The 15,699-nt window shown below is 38.6% G+C and overlaps 1 protein-coding gene across 3 annotated transcripts in view; it reads left to right on the top strand.

Annotated features, from left to right (window-relative positions):
* The window catches only part of LOC121312943 (TPR and ankyrin repeat-containing protein 1-like), a 40,684-nt gene that overhangs the window by 18,520 nt on the left and 6,465 nt on the right, over positions 1-15,699 (top strand). For all 3 annotated transcript variants that reach the window (XM_041244925.1, XM_041244926.1, XM_041244924.1), the window contains 9 exons: positions 711-887; positions 3,218-6,040; positions 6,233-6,432; positions 8,384-8,521; positions 11,611-11,754; positions 12,004-12,160; positions 12,699-12,787; positions 12,886-12,989; positions 14,119-14,251. In XM_041244925.1, the coding sequence (XP_041100859.1) occupies positions 711-887; positions 3,218-6,040; positions 6,233-6,432; positions 8,384-8,521; positions 11,611-11,754; positions 12,004-12,160; positions 12,699-12,787; positions 12,886-12,989; positions 14,119-14,251 (3,965 nt within the window). The remainder of the gene's footprint in view (positions 1-710; positions 888-3,217; positions 6,041-6,232; positions 6,433-8,383; positions 8,522-11,610; positions 11,755-12,003; positions 12,161-12,698; positions 12,788-12,885; positions 12,990-14,118; positions 14,252-15,699) is intronic.

The following is a 15,699-nucleotide window of genomic DNA, read 5'->3' as shown; positions in this document are numbered from 1 at the left end:
AGGGAATTATTTTTATAGCTACATAGCCACTTTAAATAAAATTGATTCTCAGAGAAGAGAATATTGTAGTTAAAGCTTAAACACCTGGCAGCTCCCAGGTAACCTGTCGTGTTGGTGCTATGCTTTCTTGCCCATTTGCCATAGAGAAAACCAATCCACAGAAACCCATGGCAAGTTTTGTTTCCCCAAACTTATTCTTAATTGGTAGCAAAGCTTTAACTTCTTTAAAGGGTACGTAAGGACCGTTTTTATTTTATTGTGTTGCCAAGTGTTGCTACAACTGTTTACGTAAGGTGTGTGTTAATTTTTTTTAACTTTTAAACTGCATTCCCTGCCTTAAGATGGCATCCCATACCTCTCAGAACTACTCTTCCTGCTCATATATATGTAACTGAGATGGATTTACCAGTGAGCAGGAGGATGATGGGAAAGGTACATGGGTACATCTGAGAGGTACATGAGAAGCCATCTTGAGGCAAGGAATGCAATTTAAAAGTTTTTTAAAAAGCTGTCAATGTAAAATAAATAAATAAAATAAATAAATAAAAATAAAAAATGAAAACAATACACACACAGTTGTGGCAAAACAAGGGATCATGTAACACAATAAAATATAAATGTCCCGATGTACCTTTTAACCTTGCCACAGTTAGAAACAGTCTAAATTATTATTTATTTTTTAAGTAATATAAATGTTCTTTTCTTACCAGCCTCTCCAAATCGATACGGGGCAGCGGAAGAATCGCCACTTGAGCTTTGCTTTAAGGGGGAAGACTATAAAATGGCACATCTTCTGCTTGAAAAGGGGGCCAATCTGCAGGGTGTTTCTATATGCCCTGGAGATACACCTCTTCATGCAGCTCTTTACATTGCTTTGGAAAAAAAAGGTAAAGGTCACTTTTTGAGATCAGTTGGATGTTACAACTTATATATACTGGCTACCTGAAATTGAACTATAGTGTGAAAATAATAATAGACTCTAAGGACCTCATTCACTAAATGGCAGTAAATGACTAGAATTACTGCATGGCAGGGAGAAGCCACACCATGCGCAAAAATGAAGCAGTGGTTGCTCTATTGACTAATTATATGCACAAATAAAGCAAGCTAAATGATTCATTTGCAAGTTGCCACATCACGCGGAATTATGCATGTGGTTTACACACTCACTTTATTCTTTTTCTATTATATATAAGGGCATTAGAAAGAAAAGGTAAGTACGGTTCTGAGTTTGTCACAGTGACAACGACCAAGGAGGACAGAGTGAGGAATATAAAGTTTACAGACCAGGAGCTAAATGTATTAGCAGAAGTGGTGGGGAATTATGAAAGGCGTTTTGGTGCTGAATCAGTGAGAACATTAACTTCAATGAAACATTAAGGACAAAATAAATGCGCTCCATAGGAGGAGGGCGGGGTCTTGTCCCAAATCACAGCATCCTGTTCATCTTGATCTCCCTCTGATTTATTTTGTAATATTAAATCAAAGTCAGCGAAGGACTCGCTCCATCAATTCAAAGTTCACTATTTACATTTTAAAAAAGTTTTGCAAAACGTCACTTTTTTTAACATTAAATGCTGTTTGATGGTTTGTATTTATGACTGCACCTCAACTCTCACTCTGTGTGCATTTACAGTTTCCATAATTCTTTTGTATATTTTACAGCTGTTTTAAGCATAGCCTACTAAAATATCACACATACATGGTGACTATATAAGTATATTAACATAAACAAAATTAGTGGATATGACATGACAGACATGACTTTTAGATTTGGGGATGGGGTAAGTACTACTGGTAGTGCGTTATTGACCGCTGTTGTGCAGAATGCAGCATGCAGCAATGAGTGCACACACTTTCCCAGGGCTACACCTTAGCACACCACCAGATCTATCTAAAACACCTGAAGCGACTTTTTAACACTCCAAATGTACGCTCAATAACAGAGCATGTAGCCATGTGTGCTGAATTGTACAGAATCTCTGTCTGTGTTCTGGGGTCCGTCAATGGTGTAAGCAGCCAGGGTCTGATACCGTAACCAGCATCACCTATGACAAGCGTTAACAATGTGAAAACATGCATACATTACCAAGAAGCCAACCAGCTCCATATACACCTGCCTCGTAATCTTCATATATCCCAGGATGTACGAGTCGTGTGCCGTGCCAGGATAGCTCAAAAATCAAAAATCCTCAGTTTCGCATCACACACCATTTCTACATTAATGGGATGGTAATGCTTCCTATTATGAAAGATATGTTCTATATCCTGGGGTGGTGACAGTGCTACGTGGGCGCATTCAGTAGCCCCCAATACAATTGGAAAGCCAAACACTTTGTAAATCTACCTATCATATATCATGGAGAGCATCTGTCTCTCTGGGATACTAGTTGTACTTCCCGGTGCACTGTAAACACCAGGAAAATGTAGGTTGCGATATCCGACGAATTGCTGACAGTTGTCTGAAACGATCCAGTTTCTAAATAATTTACTGTGCACAGCAATTTCACTTGACCTAGCTCTGCATGACTCCTATCTCTGAGTGGCTCTAGATCAGATTTGATCTCCTCATATAAGGCTAGTATGATCTGTGCTCAATCTGTATCTAGTTATTACCTCTTCCTCACACAGCCCTAGTAATATCTGCCTGTTCTGAAATACTCTCTGACTCTCTTCTCACGATCCTGTGCAGCTTGTTTGCTCTCATTTGTGCTCTTCTGCTGGTTCTGTGACAATGCCTGGTTTCAGTAAGTGGTACTTTTAACATTTGTCCTTCCATTTGCATATAAAATACCTCCCTTGCTGTATTTTGTGACGTAATTTGCATACATTTCCACCTATTAACATTATTCATTATTTAAATGACTTGAACACACTACTTTTTCTACACGCTTTTTTCCACGTGCTAGGTTGCCTGCCACTGGTTAGTGAATACAGCAGGTGTACACAGCATACAATAAAGGGGCTTACTGCGTGCAAAACACATTACCGCTGTTTAATGAATGAGGCCCTCATCTCTAGAGTTTAGCAGTAGTTTTTTTTTATTTTTTGTTCATGCTTCTCAATCTTTGTTTTGAGCATAGGGTTTTACCAAGCAATAAAAAAAATATATATATAAAAGACTATGAAGTGTGTACCTGCAATATGTTTGTTTTATAATGTTTTGTTTAACAATATTAAGAATGCTTATACTTCCACAATTATTATTTTATTGTAGATGAGTTTGGCTTGCACATTCTGAAATATCTTCTTGAAAAGTACAGCAAAGACACAACTAAGTATGCCTGCCTGGACCCAAATGTACAAGACAATGAAGGCAACACGTTACTACACATCATCTTCCAAACAAATTACTCTCGGCACCTTGAAGAAATTATGGATATGTTGTCAAAGTTTGATATAAACATAAAAATAAAAAATAATCTCAAGAAGGAGGCAACCTTTAAAGTTAGTGGGAAGGACCCAAGACTACTATACTGGAATAAAGCGCAGATGAAAAACAAAAAAAAACAGGAATCCAATCTCAAATCTCAACGCTCAAAGCCAGTCAAATCCCTGATCAACAGTAAAAATTCAAAACCAAAAGCAACACCTGAGATGGGAGGAGAAGACTCAGTAGGGAAACCTGAAAGTTGTGGGCAGGTCCAGCCAGTTGAAGAGGAGTGTAAACCTTGTACAGTCAGGGAAAGCTTAGTGTACGAGATAGAGACAATGATTCAGCTTGTGGAGTGGGCAAGTGCTTCTACCAATGCCGGTGCCTCGGTTTCTAAACCTTCAAAAGCAAAAGTAATGCTAGAACAACCCACCTGCACGTCGGACAAAGCTGGGATTCCTGAGAGCTTTGAAGAGTCTGCTGTGAAACCTGGTGTACTGGAAATCCAAGAGGCTGAGCCAGTGGTGGAAGAAACCCAGCCTTATGAAATACCGGAGGAAAATTGCCTTCAGTTACTGGACATAGACAACATGACGTGGGAGATCGAATGCACATCTGACGTATTGAAGAAGATCGCCAGCAAAGATGTTTCGCTGAACATGAAAGCAAAAATTGTACAAGTCATTCAGCAGCTTGGAAATGGCGAATGGACGTCAAGTCTTCAGAAGAAACTCAAGTATTCAAATAGTGAAATTAAACTCTATGAAGCCAAGCTAGACAAGGGAGCGAGGATGTTATGGGAACTTGCAATAGACTTCTCTCCCCGCTGCAGTGAAAATCCAGAGAAGATTATCGAGACAGAGCAGTCCTCTCATAGTACAGACGGGGCCACTGGAAAGGTTTACAGTGAAATGATTCGAGTGTGGGATATTGTTACTGACCATGACAAACTCAAGCATGCCATTAATGTAATCTGCCAGGCTTTCAACCGTGGTTCATCATGCATCTTGAAGAAAAAGCTCAAAGGCCTAAACAGAGCTAAGCTCTCATCAAACCTCAACACAGAGAAGTGCATTCCACTTTGCTATGTGGAATATGTTGACAGTCACAATGTGGAAGAGAATAAGATTGCAAAATATTTTCCACCAGCTAGTGCAGTGGAAACAGAATACAATATAATGAAGTTTCATAGTTTCAGCACTAACATGGCACTCAACATTATCCGTAACATGGACACTAAAGTCGAGTACCCTTTCAGAGTCGGGGAATTGGAATATGCAATAATAGACCTCAATCCAAAGCCCTTGGAAGCAATCATCTTGATAGGGAGAAGTGGAACAGGTAAAACCACTTGTTGCCTTTTCAGGCTGTGGAAGCAGTACCAGAAATACTGGGTAAATGCAGAGCAGGCTGGCGAGCCCTTGCTTGGTAAACCAATGTGGCAGAAAAGACAGCCTGTCCAAGATCATGATGTAGACACCGCGAAAGCGATAGCGGTGGTTGCAGCAAATGAAGCAGGATGTCCGAGGTCTAGAAGTGATGAGAGTGACACTGCATCAAGTGAAGACGAAGATGAAAGCAGCGACTCTGCTTGCTGTGCAATGATTTCGGTATGTGAAGATGGCTTGAAACCAGATGTCGATGATATTGATCAACAAGAATCTACCCAACTCGAGCATTTACATCAGGTCTTTGTTACCAAAAATCATGTTTTGTGCAAAGAAGTACAAAAGAACTTCATTGAGCTGAGCAAGTCCATGAAGGCCACCAGCCACTTTAGACCACTAGAACCCAACATATACAGGCTGCAGGATATTCAAGATGAGCACTTCCCACTCTTTATCACTTCCAAACAATTTCTGTTACTCCTGGATGCATCAATGCCTCACCCTTTCTTTCCAAGAAATCCGGATGGCAGCCTGAAAAGGAATATTGTAGGTTGGTCTGCTCTGGACGATCTGATCCTTCCAGAATTGATAGATGATGAAGAGGAAGGTGAGTTTGAAGATGAACTGGATGATGAAGAAAAGGTCACAGAAATTCAGATGAAAGAAACTGACCCACGCCTCTTTGTGACATATGATGTTTTTTCTTCCGAAATTTGGCCTAAAATGGTCAAGGGCAAACATCCCTGTAACCCAGCTTTGGTTTGGAAAGAAATCAAATCCTTCTTAAAAGGCTCTTTTGAGGCATTCAACAGTTCTGATGGTATGCTTACGGAAGAAGAGTACAACAAATTAGGAAAGAAGCGAGCCCCAAACTTCCAGGAGGACAGAAGTGAAATTTATCGTCTCTTTCGTCTATACCAGCAAATCAAATCACAGCGAGGCTTCTTTGATGAAGAAGATGTTCTGTACAATCTGTCCCAGAGGTTTGCAAAACTTGATGAGATATCGTGGTCAATACATGAGCTTTATGGGGATGAGATCCAAGATTTCACCCAAGCTGAGCTTACACTTCTCATGAAAGTCATCAATGACCCTAACGCCATGTTCCTTACTGGAGACACAGCACAGAGCATAATGAAGGGAGTCGCCTTTCGGTTCAGTGATTTGAGATCATTGTTCTACTATGCCAGCAAAAGCAACACTGACAAAAAGAAACGCTTCATTGTCAGAAAACCGAAAAGGATTTATCAGCTGTATCAGAACTACAGATCACATTCAGGTAGGTGAAGTTGTTAATATTGAAAACAAAAATTGCGCAGTGAGCGGTAGGAAAGTGCAATTGAAGGAGTAATGTTATAGATGCATATAAACTTATGTTTGAAGTAAATTTCCCCTCTATTTTCCTGTTTTGCTATCCCTATCTCGCTATGCAACATAGCCAACACTGTATATATCTCCTGTTTAATTGAAGGGATTCTGTATTTGGCATCTGGTGTTGTGGACCTACTTCAGCATTTCTTTCCTGAGTCATTTGACCGATTGCCAAGGGATCAGGGACTTTTCGATGGACCCAAGCCCACACTATTGGAGTCTTGCAGTGTTAGTGACCTGGCAATTTTACTCCGAGGGAACAAGAGGAAGTCACAGCCCATTGAGTTTGGGGCTCATCAGGTTTGGGATCATTCTTGATCTAAAGTAATTCAATTTCAGAACAGTTCATCATAAATGTTGGGACGGTAAAAAATTTGCACGGTATGATAACCGTTAAAAAAAATACTGTGGTAACCTTAAAATCACAGTATACAGTCAGTATATCATGAAAGTTTATAAAGTAATGGCTTAAATGAAGAAATATTAATGTAATTACTTAAATTACTGTAATTCACAAAAATAAAGCCAACAAATCACACATCCTTTCATGGAATAATTTAAACGCTTGGTATTTAGTATTTTACTATGCCAAATAACTTGGTATGTTTCTTTTTTATAAAGACAATTAGAATAATAATTAAAAAAAACAAACAAAAAAAACAACTAAAGTCTCAATGTTATACTCCAACAGTATTAAGATCTATTATTTGCTCAGTGACGTGGTGCTGTAGTTTGTTAAAACATTTTAATGTATAAAATTAAATAAATAAATACTTTGTTTAGCTGATGGTAAACAGAATTGGGAAATGATTGGTCTTATTGCTTAAAACACAAACATGTACCACATGTTATTATTTAAGAGCAGAGATGAGTTGTCTATTTTTTCAACCAGATAAATAAAATATGTATTGCAAAAAAATACTGTTCTAACTTGTAAAACAAAACTACGTTGATAATAAGTAGGCTATCCTGCTGCAGTCGCGGGTCTGTGCTAATTTTAATTGAGGCATTGGTCGTGTTCTTATAGTGCAGATTTCCACAGTTCTGCACAGTGCTGCACAGAATCGCGGAGATGCGCTTTAGACATCACTCAACACCCACAGAAATCTGTGCAGATTCTGCATAACCCAGTGCTGCTTTGAAATATTACTGCAGGAGGCTGGCTGCGGCTGTGAACCAAAGGGACGATGCAAAGATCACGAGTGACCTGCTAATCATAATGCAAATAACCACTAAAACTACTGCTGCCACCCTGTTAGAGGAGGCGAACGCCATTTTATATACAATGAAGCCATGAACAGCCTTGTCAACTCTATATTAAATAAATAAATCAGTTATTTAAACAAACATAATATACTAAATCTGTGATAAGTGATGTATAATTTTCCAATAAAGTTAATGTTAATTAAACTGACTGTTAATAATCCAGACAAATGTAAATATAGCACGTTGAAAATGTGTGCTATGCTGCAAGGTTTGGAGAAGGCGTTTCTCTAAAAACTTCCTCTGACATCAGAAAGACAGCAGCCGAGAGCAGCCGGCGCAGCAAGCTCTGGGTAACAGAACGCAGCAATTGAAACCCGTATTCTGTGTCATTGACAGTTTCCTTCAAAACCATTATCAAAATACACCATCAGTTCACAAAAAGGTCTTCCTCAGACACTTTGCTAAGGCTGCAAATACAGTCGCTTGATTTAGAAGAAGCATGTTTACAGTTTAAAAATGTGTAATCCGGTGTATAAAGGAATTACGATAAATGCTGTGTAGAATAAAATGAACAGCATTAATACCGTAATGTACCTAAACTGCGGTAAACCGAAAAACCGGTATAGCGACCCATCCATAGCTGTGTGATGCCAGGTCTTTTTTTTTTTTTAGACTTTGTGCTTGTTTATAAACATGTACAAAATCATGCACCCATTCCTGGGGTTTCACGACACCCCTTGTTTAGTTAAGTATATTATTGAAATGACCAGGTGCCAGGAATTTGAGCATATAGCCCACTGCTAAATCAACTATGAACTGACTGCACTACTCACAGCATGAATAAGTCTAGGACTATAAACAGGCAAAGTATTAGGAGTTGCTCATGCAGCTACAGGGGAGGAACAGTTTATTTAACTGGATCTATTGGGTGCTGGACTGGGTGAATGGGTGTAAAACCCAACTTTGTGTAATATTGTAGAATATACTTTTGTTCACAGTATTGTTGATGCCAATTTGAGATGTATCTACATTTCCTTTACTTTAGGTGATACTTGTAGCCAATGAAACAGCAAAAGAAACCATTCCTGAAGAGTTGCATTTGGCTCTGGTTCTTACAATCTATGAAGCCAAAGGTCTGGAGTTTGATGATGTGCTGCTCTATAACTTCTTCACAGATTCTGAGGTGAGGTTCTTAAATACCTGTAGCAGTTGTTGTATCCTTCTGTGAGATGGTACATTAACAGGGATGGAAATGACTCTCATTGTATAGCACTTTGATACATTCCTAGTTTTACTATGACTTTAATAAGACACACCTGAGCTTGTTAACTATACACTAGGGCTAATCAAGAGCATATTAAAACCTGGAATAGGTGAAACTTCTGTGCAACAGCGGTCTTATTGACATCCCTGTATTAAGGACAGGGAACAAATACAACAAAAATGTGTTACGTCAAAATAATACTGTGTGTCACCAAAAACACCCAAACAAAAACATGAAACAATGAAAGAAATTGCCATAATGAGGACACAATTACCTTACCATTGGCCTCCACCTGTGAACCATTAAAGTTGCTGTCACATTTTCTTGACAAAAAACCCACTGTTGAAGGATCATTGGTAAGGCTATGAATCTGAAGGAAAATGAAGACCAAAGAGCATTCTACAGAAGTTAGAGATAAAGTAATACAAATGCATAGATTAGGGAAAGGGTACAAAATAATATCCAAGTGTTTGGATATCCCAGTGAGCACAGTTGGATCAATAATCAGGAAGTGGAGGCTTCACCACACCACCCAGGCACAGCAAAGAAAAGGTCATCCCTCAAAACTCAGCGCTCAAACAAGAAGGAGACTTGTGAGAGAAGCCACAGAGAGGCCAACAATCACTTTGAAGGAGTGTGGCAAAGTGGTTGGTAAGGGGAACAGATGTCGCGGTGATGAGGTGCAGGAGTGATGAACAGGCAACAGTGATTCAGTGAATAAGTGCTTTATTGCTCTTTTCCAGGTCTGGCGACCGTCAAAAATAATAAATCCCTGGCAATACACAACAATGTGTAAAGCACGGGGATAATGAAACCAAGGGCACAGTCCTGAACAAAAACAGTGGTACGGTCACCAGTCCTGGGTGATCGAAAACGTGCAGGTGCTCAGTGCAGTGGTGCTCCGGATAGTGCTCTCCTTTCGACAGCTCCGGAGACGTGCGTTAACTGTCTAGTGCTGAATACAAAAACAGACAGTTACACGGACAGACACAACAATACCAAACACTAACACAATCCACTCTGAGAGCTCCTCTCTCAGTCCTTCTCTCTCTCCACTCGTTTAACCCAAACGAAGGAGAAGATCAGCGTTACCCTGGCCCCTATATGTAATCCCGCATGATATCGAGATAAACGGTTGCAGCTGCCTTATTACTTGCAGGTGCCTCTCGTTTACCTTTCAAATCAATACGGTCTTAAAACAGAGTCGCGCTTCTCTCCAGGCTGACCCACTTCCCTGACCCGGAAACGAACTGTCAGGCCAGCCCTTCCAGATACTTCTCCTCCCGTTCTTTAGCGCCCTCACAGGTTGGGAGGAAGATTCATCACCAGAACTCATCTTTCCGTCACAAGGAGCTACAGAGTTCAGTTGCTGGGAGTGGAGTAATGGTGCACCAGCCAACCATATCAAGAGCTCTGCATAACACTGGCCTGTATGGGAGGGTAGCAAGAAAGAAGCCATTACTCAGAAAGTACCATCTGAAATCACGTCTGGAGTTTGCCAGAAAGCATGTGACCCAGCTGCGATGTGGGAAAAGGTTTTGTGGTCAGATGAGATCAAAATAGAGCTTTTTGGCCAAAACTCAAAGTGCTATATGTGGCTCAAACTAACACTGCCCATGCCTCAAGACACACCATCCCTACAGTGAAGTATGGCGGTGGCATCATCATGCTGTGGGGATGCTTCTCATCAGCAGGGACTGGGCATCTTGTTACAATTGAAGGAAGAATGGATGGAGCAAAATACAGGAAAATACTGCAGGAGAATCTGCTTCAGTCCACTAAAAAACTGAAGCTTGGGAGGAAATTCACCTTTCAGCAGGACAATGATCCCAAGCACAAGGCCAAAGCAACATCGGAGTGGCTCAAGAACAAAAAGGTGAATGTCCTACAGTGGCCCAGTCAAAGTCCTGATCTCAATCCCATTGAAAATCTGTGGCACTATTTCAAAATTGCGGTCCACAAGCGTCGTCCAACCAACCTGAACAACCTGGAGCAAATCTGCCAAGAAGAATGGGCCAAAATCACTCCGACACTGTGTGCAAAGCTGGTACATACTTACCCCAAAAGACTTAAAGCTGTTATTGCAGCGAAAGGTGGCTATACCAAATATTAATGTGTGGGGGTCGAATACTTATGCAAGCAAGATATTAAAGTTTTTTTTTTATTTTTCTTAAAAATATTTCCCAACATAAAACCAATGTCACCTTACAATAATTGATTTTGAGTTTAAGTGTTTTAAAATAAAATATCGAACAGAACGAAATTTCAATGTACCCCATTTGTAATTCAGTAATATGAGAGAATTGGTCAGGGGTCTGAATACTTTTGCAAGGCACTGTATATATATATAAAACATAGATGGGCTTCAGTGAGTTACAGGAAACTAATTACGTCTAGGGTTTCTGTGACGTCATAAATTATGAGACCGAAGGTCGAATAATTTAGAAACTGTCACAGAAACCCAAGATTGAATTGTTTTCCTGTAACTTCTGAAGAGGCCCATCTATTATTTTTTAGAATACACGGATACCCTTGTGATTCTAATATTAAAGAAGACAAGGTTCAGCAGTACAGTTGTGTTTTTTTAAACATAATGTTTCAGTGCTGTACAGACATTCTGTGTAGTTATCCGCTAGTGCTTCACACAGTTTTATTTGGATGACTGCCTTTACCTTGTTGTAATTTCCCATTCCTCTCCAGTTTCTCTTAGATACGACTGTACAAGCTTAACATCCATTTTTTTGTTTACGTATTTTCATTTTGTTGCTCATTAATGAACATTTCTGTACTGTGGATGTTCTCGAGTGATTGAAAACGAGACATTTTGTGTTTTGTATTGAAAGTGATGGTCTCGAGGAGTCAAATGGGTCAAAGTTCAAGCTGATAATTCCTCTAGAAGAAAATATCATTTTGACGTCACTACTGTGGTATTATGCTTTTTATCTTGAATAGCTCAGGATGCAAATATAGCCTTCATCCGTGTGTGTGTGTGTGTTTTCTATCTTTAGGCTGGAAAAGAATGGCGAGTGATCTCCTCATTTAACCCTTCGAATATCCAAAAACCTGAGAGTGGGACACTTGCAGAGGTACCACTGGAAGAGACTGATATCCCACAAAGCAGGCCTCTGGAGTTTAATGCTGATCTGCATAAGGTGAGTATCGAATTCTTAGTAAATGCATCTCTTTTTTTGCATATGGAGCAGAAATTGATATCCTGAAAATCCGCTGTATAGGGAAACTTTTAGACCAGTTTATCTATATATGATGTTAAACATCTACTTGTTAATGAGTGATTTTTAAAAATGTTTTGATGACGCTAATAATTTTTTCCTGCAGTGCTTTAAAAGAATGCTATTGTCAGTTGGGTATTGTTGACTGTTAATGTTTATTGCATATTGTAGATGTTGAATGGAGAATTAAAACAGCTGTATACAGCAGTGACCAGAGCGAGGGTCAATCTATGGCTGTTCGATGAAAACCGAGAGAAGCGCAGACCTGCTTTTGAATACTTTATCAAACGAAGATACGCCCAGGTTGTCAGAACAGATGAGAACACAGGTAAAGTTCTGTTGACTTTGCAAATTTGACAACACCAAGAGATACTAATACATTTTCAATTGTTTTTGGTTCTTAGGCATACAGTACTTTACTTCAATACTCTGTAGAGAGTATTCTACTTAGAGTATGGACATGAGTTCATTAGCTGTTCTGATAATATACAAGTAAGAGTCAACACCATCTAGTGTTCAACTACTTATAGCTAGAAAAAAGCTGTATAATTATACTGAGGATATGGCTGGTTTTCCTAAAAGTAGCATTTAATAATGAACCATTTGCCCTTAGAGTGGTTGGGTTGGTAGACGGACATTGTGCATTATCAGCTCGCTTGCTTCATATTTACTTGTAGGGTGACATACAGTATGCAACATGGGGCTTACAGAGAGCCCCTTTTAACACCCAGACATCAAAGATAGTGTTTCATCACCTTCAGAGCAATCACATCAGAGCAGTTTCAGTGGATCGTTTTGAGCAGGCCCTTGAGTTAACAGTCGATGCTTTTGACAGTAGTCGTTCACAAATGTCATTGTAATTGCAGAACTTGATGACAGCATGTTTGTTAAGACGTCAACACAGCAGGAGTGGGTTGAAAGAGGAGACTACTTTGCAAAAAATCAGTGTTGGAAGGTAATTTTAGTAAGACAAAGTTGAATAAAATTACAAAAAATATGGTCTTTTTCATAGGTGTTGGAAAACACAGTAATTTTGAACTTGATTAATTGTAGGTTGCTGCCAAATGTTACCAAAAAGGAGGGGCAGAAGACAAAGAAAAGCTTGCTCTGGCACATGATTCCGTTCTCAATGTGCGCTCTAAGAAAACAAGTTCCAAGTAAGTCATCTTCTTGCTAGCAAATATTTAAAAATAAAATAGATTTGCTGTTTTAGTTTTCCGTTGCGTGGTCCCCACCTACAGTAGGCGGCATGTATTCTGTGGTGTTATCAATCCCTTTTCAGCCTCGGCAATGTTGAATTCCTCTGTGTTCTTTGGGTAGCTGCCATCGGCCATGTTCAACTGAAGGCTGTGCATCTCTTCATAGATGTGTAACTATGGGCAGTCCTGCACAAAACTTTATAAAAAGACAGTCAAACCTATTACAAACCTGCCAGACCTCTTTCTGTTTTACACAGTTTGATTTGCTTTGAAGAGAGTGACTTTGATTGGTGTTATAGCTGTCATTCTCTCACACAGCCACATTCCTAGAACCATTTTTAAAAATAATTATGTGACCTTAGGTACCCTGGGGTAAACTTATTTATTTATTTATTTTTTTCTTTCCACAATTTAACATTAATTATTTAACCTATAGTTATAATACTGAACATAACCAACTTCAACACATGGTATAATAGTAAACAGCTGCAGTGAAAATGCCAATAGGTTGCAGAACAATGAAAACATTAATTAATTAAATATATTTAAAAATGAGCTTTTATGTAAAAAAAAAAAAAAAAAAAAAAAAAAAAAAGCATCACACCCTACTTCGTAATCATTCAGCAAACACATTTACATACTGGTAGTTATTGCAAACAGCCAGTCAGTCAAGCTGTGTAAGTAAACAGAGACAAGTGTGGCAGCTTTGCATATGACTGGACTTTCTCTATATGAAGTTTGATGCAGTTTAATGATTTAATGCCATAGTTACATAGCTAAAGGGACGTATAGCGTAAAATCGATCATAGCCGATGACCAAAAGACTACTAGAGGAATCGCACATCGCCGATAGAGGCTGCAAAGGGGTAAGAAAAAACACAATTTGTCATTTTTTCAGGCTGTTTTTATATAATTTGTGATTACACTACTCTACATTCCTACTTACTACTACTACTATGTGAACACTTAATATATCTTGGATTAAACAGTCACCACAGTGACTGAATATCTACCTCTACTTAAGACTGTTGGGTGCTTGTTGTACGTATTACATTGTGACAAATAAAATGTTGCCTTTTCTTTTCAGGGAAATGCAGCTGGAGTACTTACGGTTGTCAAAGATTTATCTGGAGTGCAACGTACCAAAGCTTTCCATGAAATGCCTAAAAAATGCGAAAGAGTTCCGACTCTGTGCACAGTTGTGTGAGCGGCTGGGGAAGGTACTGTCGGGTCGTCATTTGCTCTGTTGTACTTTTTGCTGAATCTTGCCATTTACCAAGATATTGGACCCCTGTGAGCTGAATTATCTGGTACTTCCAACCTCAAAATGTCTGCCTGGGAATTGCCAGAAACACATGATAAATACGTTTTCAATATATAAAAAAAAAATACATTTAAAAAAAAAAAAAAAGTATGGTTGAATCCACTTACTTGCAATGTGCGTAGGCAGCTATATTCTTGATTTTGGATTCTAGATTTCTCTGCGCCATCTTGGTCCCCCTCAACCTAACCTACCAATTTACCTATCTGTCAGCCAAATTTTTGGAAGGTAAATCTATGTAATAAATACAATATTCTGTGTTTGTAGAGAGTCAGTAGCTTTACATTGTAAGGTTGTACTTAATACCCCATCAGTTTAGCATTAAAGTATGTATTGTATTTATTGAAAGTACAGGACTTCACGCTAGTGTTGCATTTAACTCACCCAAAATACATTTTACTCACATAGGGCCCTGCTTTTGTATATTAAAAAATTGAGTAAAGTTATGGTTTTTTTTAGGCAAGTGTAGTCAGAGCTGGTGTAGCCCCGATTTCCTTAAATAACTAAATGTTTAATTAGAGGGTTCAATCATCTATCTACTTATGCTCGTCTAGATGACAAAATTCTCTCCTACAGGTATTGGATTGTAGACATTTCAATGTATGTATGATGTATCACTAGCATGCTCACTGACTAGGCAGAATATCAATTTGGATGGTAATGAGCAGACGGGACTCAGAATCTTTAATCGTTTTATAAAGGTAATTTGCATTTGTGTCAAGAAAATAAAAACACATGGTGTGCTTTACAATAAATAGCTGCAAACCCAAATACAACTGGAGAGTTAAAAAAAAAAAAAAAAAAACAGAAAACCTAAATGTTTGCCTGAGGAAGTAGACATACTTGTTGATGCAGTTCTTCATTTATATAAACACTTCCTGCCACAGATCCCATGACTATACAAAAAAGAATAGTTATATAAAATTATTCTTTTGTTTTTGTGACAACGATTTCGCTTTCGGAAAGCACATATTTATTCACGAGCTTTCACTTCAGTCACTAGTTGCTTCTACCCAAGTTGTCTGTGATGGAGGATATTAAGCCAAAATATAAAATATATAAATAAATAAACAAGTAAATAAATACATGAAGAAATAAATACATAAATGTCAAGATAAATAAATATCTATATAGACATTTTATTTCAATAGTTATTTATTTATTTATTTTTTCATTTTGCCATAAAATATCTTCCATACTTTGAAAGCCCCCCATATAATCTTAGGGCAGTGGTTATTGTCATTGCTACTTGAATGGCAAAGCTGCGCATTGTGGGGTTCTCCAAATCCTCTGATAACCTCACATAAATCCAATATTGTTTGTATATTTAGTCAAAAATTAGTAATA

Source organism: Polyodon spathula, chromosome 3 (genome assembly GCF_017654505.1).
Source record: "Polyodon spathula isolate WHYD16114869_AA chromosome 3, ASM1765450v1, whole genome shotgun sequence".
In the NCBI taxonomy this organism is placed as follows: Eukaryota; Metazoa; Chordata; class Actinopteri; order Acipenseriformes; family Polyodontidae; genus Polyodon; species Polyodon spathula.
This window is presented reverse-complemented; position numbering and strand designations above follow the sequence as displayed.